General features: G+C 43.6%; 1 protein-coding gene across 1 annotated transcript in view; it reads right to left on the bottom strand.

Annotated features, from left to right (window-relative positions):
- Positions 1 to 16,252, bottom strand: part of abca3b (ATP-binding cassette, sub-family A (ABC1), member 3b) — an 89,151-nt gene that overhangs the window by 66,410 nt on the left and 6,489 nt on the right. Inside the window, exons 3-4 of the mRNA XM_065010960.1 lie at positions 8,775 to 9,033; positions 221 to 348 (exon numbers count right to left, since the gene is read on the bottom strand). Of these exons, the coding sequence (XP_064867032.1) occupies positions 221 to 348; positions 8,775 to 9,033 (387 nt within the window). The remainder of the gene's footprint in view (positions 1 to 220; positions 349 to 8,774; positions 9,034 to 16,252) is intronic.

The raw sequence follows: 16,252 nt of genomic DNA, 5'->3' as shown, positions 1-16,252 counted from the left end.
TTTTTTTAAATGCACTTTAGAATAAGGCTGTAACGTAACAAAATGTGGATAAAGTCAAGGGGTCTGAATACTGTCCAAAGCCATATATATTTGCTTCTGCTCGACAAAAAATGAAAACATCGGACGATCATCAGCCTATCGACCAAACAATCGACCAGGCGACTAATTGGGGTCATCCCTAAGTGCAATACAAACTATATGAATACACTATTAAACCAACCTGTTGGGGCAGTGGCTCATCATCGTGAGTGAAGGAGTGCTCAAACACCACAGCAGCCAGAACCTTCCGAGACTGAGGGTCCTTCCTCACAAAGTCCTCAAACTGCTCCTCTGTCTCAAACCCATGTACTGTTGGGGCAAACAGAGAGAGAGACAGAGAGAGAGAACATTAGTTGAAGTGACAAAATCCCATGTCATGTCTATCAATTTTTCACACAGACTCTCCCTTGAACTTCTTTGGGATTGGTGTCCCTTCCACGGGACGGCTGAGCAAACATAGGCTAATGCGATTAGCATGAGGTTGTAAGTAACAAGAACATTTCCCAGGACATATGGGATATTGGCAGAAAGCTTAAATTCTTGTTAATCTAACTGCACTGTCCAATTTACAGTAGCTATTACAGTGAAAGAATAAGGAGAGTGCACACGTTTGAACATGAAAAGTTACTAATAAACAAATAAGGCACATTTGGGCAGTCTTGATTTTTTTTAAATACAGAAATCCAATGTTTCATTGGATCAGTCTAAAACGCTGCACATACACTGCTGCCATCTAGTGGTCAAAATCTAAATTGCACCTGGGCTGGAAAAATACATTATGGCCTTTCTCTTGCATTTCAAATATGGTACAAAAAAATACAAAAGAATGGTTTTACCAGTTCTATTGTGTTATATTCTCTTACATTCCTTTCACATTTCCAAACTTCAAATGGTACCAAGAATATCCTTGCTTCTGGGCCTGAACTACAGGCAATTAGATTTGGGAAAGTCATTTTAACCTTGTGAATTCTACCAGTTGACATAGAGACATACAGTAAGAAGAGAAACAAGTGGAAGGAACAGAACAGTCACACAGGCAAAGACAGACAGATCCTCTGTCTGTACTACCCTGGGTTGAAAGCCAGCTGAAAACACAACAGGCTCATATAACAGTGGCATGATATAGACACAGTGAAGTTGTGAAATAAGCCTCACTTTCACCCCGTGTTCCAGTTACAGAAAACAATCAATATCTTATCTTGAGCTCAAAATATGTTTTCCATTCATTTATAGATTTGTCTACCGCTCCCATAGATTTCAACATACTCTGTTAATCTTATCTTGAGCACTGGTATTCAGGCCCACACACACATAGGCCCTCTCACTCTAAAACAGTTAAAAATCCAAAGTAGCAGTCAGTATCTGCTGCCACCAGCTCCTCCTCATTGACTGCACCAGATTTGCCAGTTCTTGCTGTGAGATGTTACACCACTCTTCCACCAAGGCACCTGCAAGGACCCAAACATTTTGGGGGGGTGGGGGTGGCCCTAGCCCTTACCCTCCGATCCAACAGGTCCCAGACGTGCTAAATATGATTGAGGTCCAGGCTCTTTGGCCATGGCAGAACAGGAAATCACGCACAGAATGAGCAGTATAGCTGGTGGCATGCCTAAGGCACGTTCACGCAGATGAGCAGAGACCCTGGGCATCTTTCTTGTGGTGTTTTTCCAGAGTCAGTAGAAAGGCCTCCTTAGTGTCCTAGGTTTTCATAACTGTGACCTTAATTGCCTACTGTCTGTAAGCTGTTAGTGTCTTAACGACCGTTCCACAGGTGCATGTTCATTAATTGTTTATGGTTCATTGAACAAGCATGGGAAACAGTGTTTAAACCCTTTACAATAAAGATCTGTGAAGTTATTTGGATTTTTACGAAATATCTTTGAAAGACAAAATCCTGAAAAGGGGATGTTTCTTTCTTTGCTGAGTTTATTTATTTTTTCCTGTCCCTTTTTCATATTGATTCTATACTGAACAAAAATCTAAATGCAACATGTAAAGTGTTGGTCCCATGTTTAATGAGCTGCATTTTTTTTTTTAAATCACAGAAATGTTTCATACGCACAAAAAGCTTATTTCTCAAATTTGTTTACATGTGAGCATTTCTCCTTTGCCAAGAAAATCCATCCACCTGACAGCAGCAGCTTATCAAGAAGCTGATTAAACAGCATGATCAATACACAGGTGCACCTTGTGTTGGGGACAACAAAAAGGCCACTAAAGTTGTCACACAACACAATGCCACAGATGTCTCAAGTTGAGGGAGCATGCAATTGGCATGCTGACTTCAGGAATGTCCAGCAGAGCTGTTCCCAGATAATTTGATGTTAATTTCTCTACCATATGCCACCTCCAATGTCATTTTAGAGAATTTGGCAACCGGCCTCACAAGTGCAGACCACATGTAACCACACCAGCCCAGGACTTCCACATCCTCTTCTTCACCTGGCGGGATCGTCTGAGAGGGGCCCTTTTTTGGGGAAAAACTCCCCAGTGGGTGGGCACACCCACAGCTGTGCCCCTGCTAAGTGATGTGAAATGCATAGATTAGGGCCTAATTTATTTATTTCAATTGATTGATATCCTTCTATGAACTCAGTATAAATCGCTGAAAGTGTATTTGTATAATGTATTACAAGATGTGCATACATTTTAACGTGTCATACCCTGTTGAGAGTTATTCTACATGCATGACATTCTAAACCTCCATAGTGACCGCTCCCTTCCCCCTCCACTCACAATCTAAATTATTCAGAGCGTTGATCTCAGATGGGTTATTGTGTGTGTGTGTGTGTCTGTGTGTGTGTGTGTGCGTCCAGCCAAACCAGACTGACAGGCTACAGGGGTGAGCTCCTCTCCATCTCCCCATCTGAATCAGATAGTGAAGAGACTGGCCCTTACATTTTGCCTGAGGAGTCAGGCGCCATTTCTGGAGGAACCAGTATTCCCAGGACAGCCGAAGCTGGTAGGCGAGCCTACAATAACACCAGGGCAGTAGTACATGCTATACTACCACAACAACATCCAGGTATACTGCATCGTGGTACGTGCTTTACTACCACAACAACATCCAGTTATACTGCATAATGGTACATGCTATACTACCACAACAACATCCAGTTATATAGCATAATGGTACATGATATACTACAACAACATCCAGTTATATAGCATAATGGTACAAGATATACTACCACAAAAACATTCAGTTATACAGCATAAATGAGAAGACATGTAACTGCCAAAATAAAGGAAACACCAACATAATAGGGTGTTGGGCCACCATGAGCCAGAACAGCTTCAATGCACCTTGGCATACATTCTACAAGTGTCTAGAACTTTATTGGAGGGATGAGACACTGTTCTTCATCGAGAAATTCCATCATTTGATGTTTTGTTAATGGAAAACGCTCTCTCAAGCACCGCTCCAGAATATCCCAGAAGTGTTCAATTGGGTTGATATCCCCCACCATTTCTCCTTCACCCAAATCCAGCTGATGTTCTGAAAGAGCTGCAAAATCTGGACCCCTACAAATCAGCCGGGCTAGACAATCTGGACCCTCTCTTTCTAAAATTATCTGCCAAAATTGTTGCAACCCTTATTACTAGCCTGTTCAACCTCTTTCGTATCGTCTGGGATTCCCAAAGATTGGAAAGCTGCTGCGGTCATCCCCCTCTTCAAAGTGGGTCACACTCTAGACCCAAACTGCTACCGACCTATATCTATCCTACCCTGTCTAAGGTCTTCGAAAGACAAGTTAACAAACAGATTACCGACCATTTCGAATCCTACCGTACCTTCTCCGCTATGCAATCTGGATTCAGAGATGGTTATGGGTGCACCTCAGCCACGCTCAAGGTTCTAAACGATATCATGACCGCCATCGACAAGAGATATTACTGTGCAGCCGTATTCATCGACCTGGCCAAGGCTTTCGACTCTGTCAATCACCACATTCTTATTGGCAGAAACCACAGCCTTGGTTTTTCAAATGATTGCCTCGCCTGGTTCACCAACTACTTCTCTGATAGAGTTCAGTGTGTCAAATCGAAGGGCCTGTTGTCTGGACCTCTGGCAGTCTCTATGGGGGTGCCACAGGGTTAAATTCTCAGGCTAACTCTCTTCTCTGTATACATCAATGATGTCACTCTTGCTGCTGGTGATTCTCTGATCCACCTCTACGCAGACGACATCCTTCTGTATGCTTCTGGCCCTTCTTTGGACACTGTGTTAACTAACCTCCAGACGAGCTTCAATGCCATACAGCTCTCCTTCCGTGGCCTCCAACTGCTCTATAATGCAAGTAAAACTAAATGCATGCTATTCAATCGATCACTGCCTGCACCTGCCCGCCCGTCCAGCATCACTACTCTGGGCGGCTCTGACGTAGAATACTTGGACAACTACAAATACCTAGGTGTCTGGTTAGACTGTAAACTCTCCTTCCAGACTCACATTAAGCATCTCCAATCCAAAATTAAATCTAGAATAGGCTTCCTATATCGCAACAAAGCATCCTTCACTCATGCTGCCAAACATACCCTCGTAGAAGTGACCATCCTACTGATCCTCGACTTCAGCGATATCATCTATAAAATAGCCTCAAACACTCTACTCAACAAATTGGATGCAGTCTATCACAGTACTATCCGTTTTATCACCAAAGCCCCATATACTACCCACCACTGCGACCTGAACGCTCTCGTTGGTTGGCCCTCGCTTCATACTCGTCGCCAAACCCACTGGCTACAGGTTCAAGTCCCTGATAGGTAAAGCCCCGCCTTATCTCAGCTCACTGGTCACCATAGCAGCACCCACTCGTAGCACGCACTCCAGTAGGTATATCTCACTGGTCACCCCCAAAGCCAATTCCCCCTTTGGTCGCCTTTCTTCCCAGTTCTCTGCTGCCAATGACTGGAACGAACTGCAACAATCTCTGAAGCTGGAGACTCATATCTACCTCACTAGCTTTAAGCACCAGCTGTCAGAGCAGCTCACGATCACTGCACCTGTACATAGATAGCCCATCTGTAAATAGCCCATCTACCTCATCCCCATACTGTATTTATTTATTTATCTTGCTCCTTTGCACCCCAGTATCTCTACTTGCACATTCATCTTCTGCACATCTACCATTCCAGTGTTTAATTGCCATATTGTAATTACTTTGCAACCTTGGCCTATTTATTGCCTCAACTCCCTTATCTTACCTCATTTGCACTCATTGTATATAGACTTTGTTTTCTTTTTTCTACTGTATTATTGACTGTGTGTTTTGTTTATTCCATGTGTAACTGTGTTGTTGTATGTGTCGAATTGCTATGCTTCAGGTCGCAGTTGCAAATGAGAACTTACTCTCAACTCTCAACTAGTTAGGTAGATTGGGTGGGCTATTTACAGATGGGCTATGTACAGCTGCAGCGATCGGTTAGCTGCTCAGATAGCTGATGTTTAAAGTTAGTGAGGGAAATATAGGTCTCCAGCTTCAGCGATTTTTTTGCAATTCATTCCAGTCATTGGCAGCAGAGAACTGGAAGGAAAGGTGGCCAAAGGAGGTGTGGGCTTTGGGGATGACCAGTGAGATATACCTGCTGGAGCGCGTGCTACGGGTGGTTGATGTTATCGTGACCAGTCAGCTGAGATAAGGCGGAGCTTTACCTAGCATAGAGCTCGGCATTTAACACCATAGTGCCCTCCAAGCTCGTCATCAAGCTCGAGACCCTGGGTCTCGACCCCGCCCTGTGCAACTGGGTACTGGACTTCCTGACGGACCGCCCCCAGGTGGTGAAGGTAGGCAACAACATTTCCATCCCGCTGATCCTCAACACTGGGGCCCCACAAGGGTGCGTTCTGAGCCCTCTCCTGTACTCCCTGTTCACCCACGACTGCGTGGCCACGCACGCCTCCAACTCAATCATCAAGTTTGCGGAAGACACAACAGTGGTAGGCTTGATTACCAACAACGACGAGACGGCCTACAGGGAGGAGGTGAGGGCCCTCGGAGTGTGGTGTCAGGAAAATAACCTCACACTCAACGTCAACAAAACTAAGGAGATGATTGTGGACTTCAGGAAACAGCAGAGGGAACACCCCCCTATCCACATTGATGGAACAGTAGTGGAGAGGGTAGTAAGTTTTAAGTTCCTCGGCGTACACATCACAGACAAACTGAATTCGTCCACCCACACAGACAGCATCGTGTGAGGGTGACCTCTCAGGAGGCTGAAGAAATTCGGCTTGTCACCAAAAGCACTCACAAACTTCTACAGATGCACAATCGAGAGCATCCTGTCGGGCTGTATCACCGCCTGGTACGGCAACTGCGCCGCCCACAACCGTAAGGCTCTCCAGAGGGTAGTGAGGTCTGCACAACGCATCACCGGGGGCAAACTACCTGCCCTCCAGGACACCTACACCACCCGATGTCACAGGAAGGCCATAAAGATCATCAAGGACAACAACCACCCAAGCTACTGCCTGTTCACCCCGCTATCATCCAGAAGGCGAGGTCAGTACAGGTGCATCAAAGCTGGGACCGAGAGACTGAAAAACAGCTTCTATCTCAAGGCCATCAGACTGTTAAACAGCCACCACTAACATTGAGTGGCTGCTGCCAACACACTGACTCAACTCCAGCCACTTTAATAATGGGAATTGATGGGAAATTATGTAAAATATATCACTAGCCACTTTAAACAATGCAACCTAATATAACGTTTACATACCCTACATTATTCATCTCATATTTATATGTATATACTGTACTCTATATCATCTACTGCATCCTTACGTAATACATGTATCACTAGCCACTTTAACTATGCCACTTTGTTTACATACTCATCTCATATGTATATACTGCACTCAATACCATCTACTGTATCTTGCCTATGCCGCTCTGTACCATCACTCACACATATATCTTTATGTACATATTCTTATCCCCTTACACTTGTGTCTATAGGGTAGTAGTTTTGGAATTGTTAGCTAGATTACTCGTTGGTTATTACTGCATTGTCGGAACTAGAAGCACAAGCATTTCGCTACACTCGCATTAACATCTGCTAACCATGTGTATGTGACAAATAAAATTTGATTTGATTTGATTTAGATGAACTGGAGCCAGTGTTTCTGGCAACGAATATGTAGCGAGGGCCAGCCGACTAGAGCATACAGGTCGCAGTGGGTGGTATAAGGGGATTTGGTGACAAAATGGATGGCATAGCTATGGTAGCCAAAATAAATTCCCTGCCCAGCATTTTTATACATGCCCCTAGGCATGATGGGATATTCATTGCTTAATTAACTCAGGAATGACACCTGTATGGAAGCACCTGCTTTCAATTTTTTTTAATTTGGCAGCTACCTGTATATCTGCAATAACATCAAAGCAGTGGCATAGGCTACTGGGCCTACTATTACAGGCTACTGGGCCTACTATTACAGGCTACTGGGCCTACTATTACAGGCTACTGGGCCTACTATTACAGGCTACTGGGCCTACTATAACAGGCTACTGGGCCTACTATAACAGGCTACTGGGCCTACTATTACAGGCTACTGGGCCTACTATTACAGGCTACTGGGCCTACTATAACAGGCTACTGGGCCTACTATAACAGGCTACTGGGCCTACTATAACAGGCTACTGGGCCTACTATAACAGGCTACTGGGCCTACTATAACAGGCTACTGGGCCTACTATAACAGGCTACTGGGCCTACTATAACAGGCTACTGGGCCTACTATAACAACATTTGTAGATTCATATTGAATAGATCAGCCTACAACAGTACAACAACACAAAGTGAAACAGGTTTAACTATAACATAGTAGATTCCTATTGAATAGAGATTTGCCTTTACAGTATCAAAGCTGTGCCACTGGTTACAGAAACAGCAACATCCACCCCTAATGCCTAGCATAGAGTGTCATTGGCAAAATGCAAGCCACAGGAAGAGATAATTTACCTACAGTGGCACTGATTCAATTCGATGAATGGCAATGTGGGCTTTGCTTTCCAGAGAAAGTGGGGTCATTACAGTAACAGTATTGTATGTGACTGGGTTTCAAATGCTCAGGGCTTTCTTTAACACTACAGCCAATGATCTTTACAGGTCCATGCTTATAGAATCTCACAAATCTGGACTTAAATAATAGAATTGTCCTCTGAACTGCTAAGGGCAGCGGAGAGATCATCATTCACAGAACAGGATGCAGTAACAAACTGTCACACAAACACGCTGTAACCCCAAATTAACTTGAACTCATCAAAGTAAATAATGTTCTCTGTTTGAGACAATGACACACTGACTACACCTGGGCAACCCAAGCTAAACTGTACATTTGCATTAGGTTTTCCATCCATTTTTGTATCCATTATAAGCTACCACTCCATGCAGGACACAGTGACCAGCACAGAGATATGGTCCCAGTCACCTCACAACAGAACACAGACAGACACAGGCTACAAAGACTTGACAGACCAACCCCATCTTCTGTCTATGAGATGGTCTCTCAATGTAGGACGTACTTACACTGGCAGAACAGAGCTTGTTTTCATGATAAAGACTGTATGTTTTCTCCAGCAGAGGAACATCTTTTTTTCAGATGTTTTAGTCATACTCAACATCATCATCCGTTCCCATCTAAACCATCATCATTATTATCATCATCATCATTACATAATTTTTGCTTGGTAGGGCAGCACAGCCCTCACACTCTCTCCTTTACTCACCTGAACTGATGACGGGTGCCAGGCTGCGCTGCACGTCCTCCGCCACCCACCGCACCACACTGGCATTGCCCGGCACGTAGGCCAACTGGTAGCGATGGTAGTTGTCCAGTGGGTACGGCAGGCCATCCACAGAGAAGCTCTGGTAGAGCGTGGCGTTGGGGTAGTCCTTGAAAGGCACGTTCTCGCGCAGCACGATGAGGATGCCCGAGAAGAGCAGGGGCAGGGCGATCTCCACTAGAGTCACCAGGATCTGACGCTTCTGTATGGGGGAGAGAAAGGATGTATTGGCAGAGAAAAGAAACAAAGTGGTAGAGGAACATCGGCAAAGGTTTTAGAAAGAGGAGAGAAGGAGAAAGATCAGTGAGCTGTGCATGACAGAACATTCGTCACCTAAATCATCAAAAGCCTGGACTCAGTAGATAGTAAATCAAAGTGATTACTATCGAATAGTAATTCTCTCTGTGACACACCGGAGTTGGCTCAGACTGAAACAAAAACTATCCATTAGCAGTACTGTAAGGTACATTTCCATAGTTTCAGAAGAAAATTGGTGATTTGAATGTTAGATGAAATGTCCAAGCTGCCATTTGACCAGATGAGTCGAGACAACAATTATTTGAATGCTCATAGGAGAGATATGGTGCATTTCACAAGTTCCTCTGCTCATTGGATATGTGAAGGCCACCCCTTGTACAATGACTGGAGAAAGCAGCAGCTTGGACAGTGTTCAGTTATCACAGTGGAGATGCTCTCATCTCATTCTCACAGGTCAGGGCTGAACCTAAATAGATATTTCTCGAGACATTGCCATAAAGACTGAGTGTGTACCATAGAGAACAACAGTATCCGAGAGACAGTTTCATGGGGCCACCGAGTACCCTTGGCGATGGTACTGAGACAACAGGACTAAAATTTAATCCTACTATGCCGGCTCTGACGCTCCTCGGATGTGGCAGGGCTTGCAAACTATCATGGATTACAAAGATTAACGTGAGCCTACCAGACGAGCTACATTCCTATTCTCGCTTCGAGGCCAGCAACACTGAACCATGCATGAGAGCAACAGCTGCTCCAGATCTGTATGATCACGCTCTCTGTAGCCAATGTGAGTAAGACCTTTAAACAGGTTAACATTCAGACGGATTACCAGGTTGCGTGCTCAGAGCATGCGCTGACGAGCTGGCAAGTGTCTTCACTGACATTTTCAACCTTGACTACAGCTCAGCGCTTAACAAAACAGTGCCCTGCAAGCTCAACACTAAGCTCAGGACATTGGGACTGCACACCTCCCTCTTCAACTGGATGCTGATCTTCCTGACAGGCCATCCCAAGGTGGTGAGGGTAGGCAATAACACATCTGCCACACTAACCCTCAACACGGTTGCCCCTCAGTGGTATTTGCTTTTTTTCCCCTCCTGTACTCCCTCTTCACCCATGACTCCAACACCATCATTAAGTTTTCTGACAACACAACTGTGGTTGGCCTGATCACCGACGAGGAGACAGCCTGCAGGGAGGAGGTAAGCGACCTGGCAGTGTGGTGCCAGGACAACAACCTCTCCCTCAATGTCAGCAAGAAAAAGGAGCTGATCCTGGACTAAAAGGAAACAAAGGGCCTGTCCACACCATCCACAGACAGGGCGGGTCGAGAACTTCAAGTTCCTTGGTGTCCACATCACTAAAACATTATCAGGGTCCACACACACCAACACAGTCGTGAAGAAGGCACGACAACGCCTCTTCCCCCTCATGAGGCTGAAAAGATTTGGTATGGGCCCTCAGACCCTCAAACATTTATACAGCTGCACCATAGAAAGCATCTTGACTGGCTGCATCACCGCTTGGTATGGCAACTGCTTGGCATCCGACCTCAAAGTGCTACAGAGGGCAGCGCGTACGGTCCAGTACATCATTGGGGCCGAGCTCTCTGCCATCCAGGACCTCTATATCAAGCAGTGTCAAAGACTCCAGCCACCCAAGTGATAGACTGTTCGCTCTGCTACCGCACGGCAAGTGGTACCGATGCACCAAGTCTGGAACCAACAGGATCCTGAACAGCTTCTACCCCCAAGCCATAAGACTGCTAAATAGTTAACCAATTGCTACCTGGACTATCTGCATTGACCCCATTGCACCAACTCATCACATAGGTTGCTGCTACTGTTTATTATCTATCCTGTTGCCTAGTCACTTTATCCCTACCTATATATACATACATACATACAGCATCTACCTCAATTACAGTACACACATCTGTCTATACAAACTGAGCAATTGGGGGAGAAGGGCCTTGGGGGTGACCAAGAACCCGATGGTCACTGACAGAGCGCCAGAGTTCCTCTGTTGATATTGGATAACCTTCCAGGAGGACAACCATCTCTGCAGCACTCCACCAAATCAGGCCTTTATGGTAGAGTGGACAGACGGAAGCCACAAAAAATTTACAAATGGCACCTAAAGATGCGAAACAAGATTCCCTGGTCCAATGAAACCAAGACTGAACTCTTTGGCCTGAATGCCAAGCATCATGTCTGGAGGAAACCTGGCACCATCCCTAGGGTGAAGCATGGCCGAGGCAGCATCATGCTGTGGGGAAGTTTTTCAGCGGCATGGACTGGGAGACAAGTCAGGATGGAGGGAAAGATGAAAGAAGAAAAGTACAGAGAGATCCTTGATTAAAACCTGCTCCGGAGTGATCAGGACCTCAGACTGGGGTGAAGGTTCACCTTCCAACAGGTTAACGACCCAAAGCACACAGCCAAGACAACGGAGGAGTGGCTTTGGGACAAGTCTCTGAATGTCCTTGAGTGGCCTAGCCAGAACCCAGACTTGAACATCTCTGGAAAGACCTGAAAATAGCTGTACAGTGACGCTCCCCATCCAACCTGACAGAGCTTGAGAGGTTCTGCAGAGAAGAATGTGAAAAACTCCCCAAATATAGGTGTGCCAAACTTGTAGTGTCATACCCAAGAAGACCCTGACCATGCTTCAACAAAGTACTGAGTAAAGGGTCTGAATAATTCTGTAAATGTGATAGTCCGTTTTTCCTAAAAAACTATTTTTGCTTTGTTATTATGGGGTATTGGGTGTAGATTGATGGGGAGGGGGGACAATTCAGTCAATTTTATAATAAAATTGTAACGTAACAAAATGTGGAAAAAGTCAAGCGGTCTGAATACTTTCCGAACTAGAGGTCGACCGATTGCCATGGCCGATTAATTAGGGAAGATTAACAAACCAGTAATCAGCCTTTTTGGACGCCGATTATGGCCCATTACATTGCACTCCATGAGGAAACTGCATAGCAGGCTGACCACCTGTTACGCGAGTGCAGCGTCAAAAGGACCTTGTGGCTGCAAGGAGCCAAGGTAAGTTGCTAGCTAGCATTAAACTTATCTTATAAAAAAACAATCAATGTTCACATAATCAGTAGTTAACCTATAATATCATCAACCATGTGTAGTTAACTAGCTTGTCCTGCGTTGCAGTGCCTGTTAATTTATCATCGAATCAACGCCTACTTCAACTTCGACAAATGGGTGATGATTTAACAAAAGTGCATTTGCGAAAAAAAGCACAATCGTTGCACAAATGTACCTAACCATAAACATCAATGCCTTTATTATAATCAATACACAGAAGTATATTTATTTTATACCTGCATATTTAGCTTAAAGAAATTCATGTTAGCAGGCAATATTATCTAGGGAAATTGTGTCACTTCTCTTGCGTTCAGTGCAAGCAGAGTCAGGGTATATGCTACAGTTTGGGCCGCCTGGCTCGTTGCGAACTATGTGACCTTAGTTTGCCAGAATTTTACATAATTATTACATAACATTGAAGGTTGTGCAATGTAACAGCAACATTTAGACTTAGGGTTGCCACCCGTTCGATAACATACGGAACGGTTCCGTATTTCACTGAAAGAATAAACGTTTTGTTTTCGAAATGATAGTTTCCGGATTTGACCATATTAATGACCTAAGGCTCGTATTTATGTGTTTATTATAATTAAGTCTATGATTTGATAGAGCAGTCTGACTGAGCGGTGGTAGGCAGTAGCAGGCTCGTAAGCATTCATTCAAACAGCACTTTACTGCGTTTGCCAGCAGCTCTTAGCAACGCTTGAAGCACAGAGCTGTTTATGACTTCAAGCCTATAAACTCCCGAGATTAGGCGGGCAATACTATAGTGCCTATAAGAACATCCAATAGTCAAAAGGTATATAAAATACAAATGGTATAAAGAGAAATAGTCGACACGTCATAATTCCTATAATAACTACAACCTAAAACTTCTTAACTGGGAATATTGAACCACCAGCTTTCATATGTTCTCATGTTCTGAGCAAGGAACTGAAACGTTAGCTTTTTTACATGGCAAATATTGCACTTTTACTTTCTTCTCCAACACTTTGTTTTTGCATTATTTAAACCAAATTGAACATGTTTCATTATTTATTTGAGACTAAATAGATGTTATTGATGTATTATATTAAGTTCAAATAGGTGTTCATTCAGTATTGTTGTAATTGTCATTATTACAAATATATCTATAAAAAAAAAAATCTGCGTTGGTCCTCAAATAATCGGTATCGGCGTTGAAAAATCATAATCGGTCGACCTCTACTCGTAACCCTGCACATCGACTCGGCACTAGTACACCGTGAAGATAGCCAAGTTATCGTTACTCATTATATATTTATTCCACGTGATATCATTTTTCTGGAAATGTTCTATTTATTCTCCTCTCTGCATTGTTGTAAGTAAGCATTTCACTGTCAGTCTACACCGGTTGTTTACAAAGAATGTGACAAATTAAATTTGATATGAACTCTGTTTAACAGGGATTACTGTTGATTACCAGTTGAACAAGATACGAGTTACACAGCCTGCTACAGTGCAGCTAGCATCTAATGTTTAGGTCTGGGTTGTGCTCATTCAGGAGTAAACAGAAAATGAGATTGAAACAGGGAAGGACTACATGGACTGGTCCAGTAAGAATAGTTTTTGTTTTCCATTGCACAACATTTTGAAACGTTTTAATTCAGTGTGCCCTAAAGAACACAACCCTGGCGAAACATGAAGGGGAAACCAACTATCTACTGATACAAGGAAGACCATGTGTAATCTCAGAACACCTACAGTGGGAGACACATTCAGTATACTATCTAGAAGAGAAATACAAAATAATGGAAACGTTTCTGAAAATAAATAACATCCAAAACATCGCGATGCTCTTTATAGTGAGGGATCAATACTCAAAACAAACAAGATCAAACCTACATTGAATTCTAGGCTTTTTAGAAATGATTCTTCAATGTCATCTATGATTGAATTCAAATGGCTATACCCCTACCAATTTTTTTACATTTTGGATGCAAAAAGAATGCGAGCAAACTTTCATTTTTCATAGTCTTAGAAAATATTTTACTGTATAAGTTCCATTTTCCCCTAGTTCCCTTACAATGAACTTCTTGCATCAGCTAACCATGTACTTTAGGGTCTGTATTAACAATAGTCAGCTAACTATGTACTTTAGGGTCTGTATTAACAATGGTCTCACAGTAGGAGTGCTAATATAGGATAAATGTTGCCTTTTAGATCTAAAGGAATACTATTACATAGACAGAATTTCACCTGATCTAACATCAGCACTCCTACTACTCCACCTACTTGGAGATCATTTTTGAATACAGACTGTGACCCACGTTGACCCCTTACAGAGCAGTTCTCTCTGGGTCAATCCCTGGTTACCTGGTATGAACCTTCCATGCACTCTGCAGTGTCTCTGTGATGGGGCCAAGATAGACACCCTTTTCCTGCCTGGCCTCAATTGAGTCTCCAGGAGTGTGGGTTAATGGTAACGAAACAACAATCTTAAAGGGAGGCAGAAAGCAGGAAATGGAAGCAGCTACACACACTAACACGAGAAACTGTGATGTGACATTGTCGTGTGTGTGTTTCATTATGCAACCACCCTCCCAGATTTGTGAAGGGTTTTGATGAAGTCTTTGATATGAGAGCCATTGTGGGGAGCTATCGTTAATAAACAGCCCAAACTACTGAGAAACAAACTCAAACACACCAGCACGTCTTATACACACAAGAAAAACTACAGAAGTGTATTTACTTACCATTCAATTCAATCTTTCATCAGTGAATAAATATCCCAGTGTGTTTCACCACCTACTGTTTCAACGCAGCATGAAGCTTGGCAATATATCAAGAATGAGGGTAGTCAGACCGTATCCATAAAGAGTCTCAAAGTAGGAGTGCTGATCTAGGATCAGGTCCATGTAATCTTATGTATTACTATCGAAAAGGATCAACTGATCCTAGATCATCACTCCTACTCTGAGACACTTTACAAATACTGGCCCGGGATTTGTGAAAGGACAGAGTTTGGATAGTTGGCTATATCAAACCATCACATATTAATCACTCACAACAGTCAATTAAAGAACTGGTCTTTAAAACCTACTGTAGATCTGTCAATTCATCCACACCATGGAAGCTAGTGGTTACCGTGGTGGGATGGCAAAGGTACCATATCAATATATCATTTGGAAAACAAAAGACAGCAAGGTCATTTAGATTTTAAATGACTACTTTTTGACCTCCACCTTAACACGTTTCAGTACAACAACAACACAACAGCCAAGACACGCACCAGGCTTTCATGTCCCGTTGCTAACCTCTAAATGAACTTGTCACATGATAAATCAATGTTGGAGGCCGAGTTGGGGTCGATTCGAATTGAAGTCAGGAACTACACTGAAATTCCAATTCATGAATAGAAAAACATTTGCATATATTATCAATCATTTCTCATTTAAATGAAAAGAAGCTACTTCAAAAGTTTTAAATTGAAACACTTCCAAAATTGACCGAATTTATCTGCAAACATTGATTTCCCCATGGATTGATAGAACTATGGGGCTGCTAGACCAAACATGGGTCAAGACAGTCTTGTGACAGAACCTGTGGCTGTGACACTGTTTGTCAGCAACCCCAATCCCATCCCTTACCCGAAACCAGGTTTAAAAACTAACCCCAATCCCGCCCCTTACCCTAAACCAGGTTTATATACACTAACCCCAATCCCGCCCCTTACCCGAAACCAGGTTTAAAAACTAACCCCAATCCCGCCCCTTACCCGAAACCAGGTTTGTATACTAACCCCAATCCCGCCCCCGAAACCAGGTTTACCCCCCAATCCCGAAACCAGGTTTAAAAACTAACCCCAATCCCGCCCCTTTAAAAACCCCCAATCCCGAAACCAGGTTTGTATACTAACCCCAATCCCGCCCCTTACCCTAAACCAGGTTTGTATACTAACCCCAATCCCGCCCCTTACCCTAAACCAGGTTTATATACACTAACCCCAATCCCGCCCCTTAGCCTAAACCAGGTTTATATACACTAACCCCAATCCCGCCCCTTAGCCTAAACCAGGTTTATATACATTAACCCCAA

Source organism: Oncorhynchus nerka, linkage group LG26 (assembly GCF_034236695.1).
Source record: "Oncorhynchus nerka isolate Pitt River linkage group LG26, Oner_Uvic_2.0, whole genome shotgun sequence".
Classification (NCBI taxonomy): Eukaryota; Metazoa; Chordata; class Actinopteri; order Salmoniformes; family Salmonidae; genus Oncorhynchus; species Oncorhynchus nerka.
Note: the sequence above shows the minus strand (reverse complement) of the source record. Positions and strands in the feature narration are given on the sequence as shown.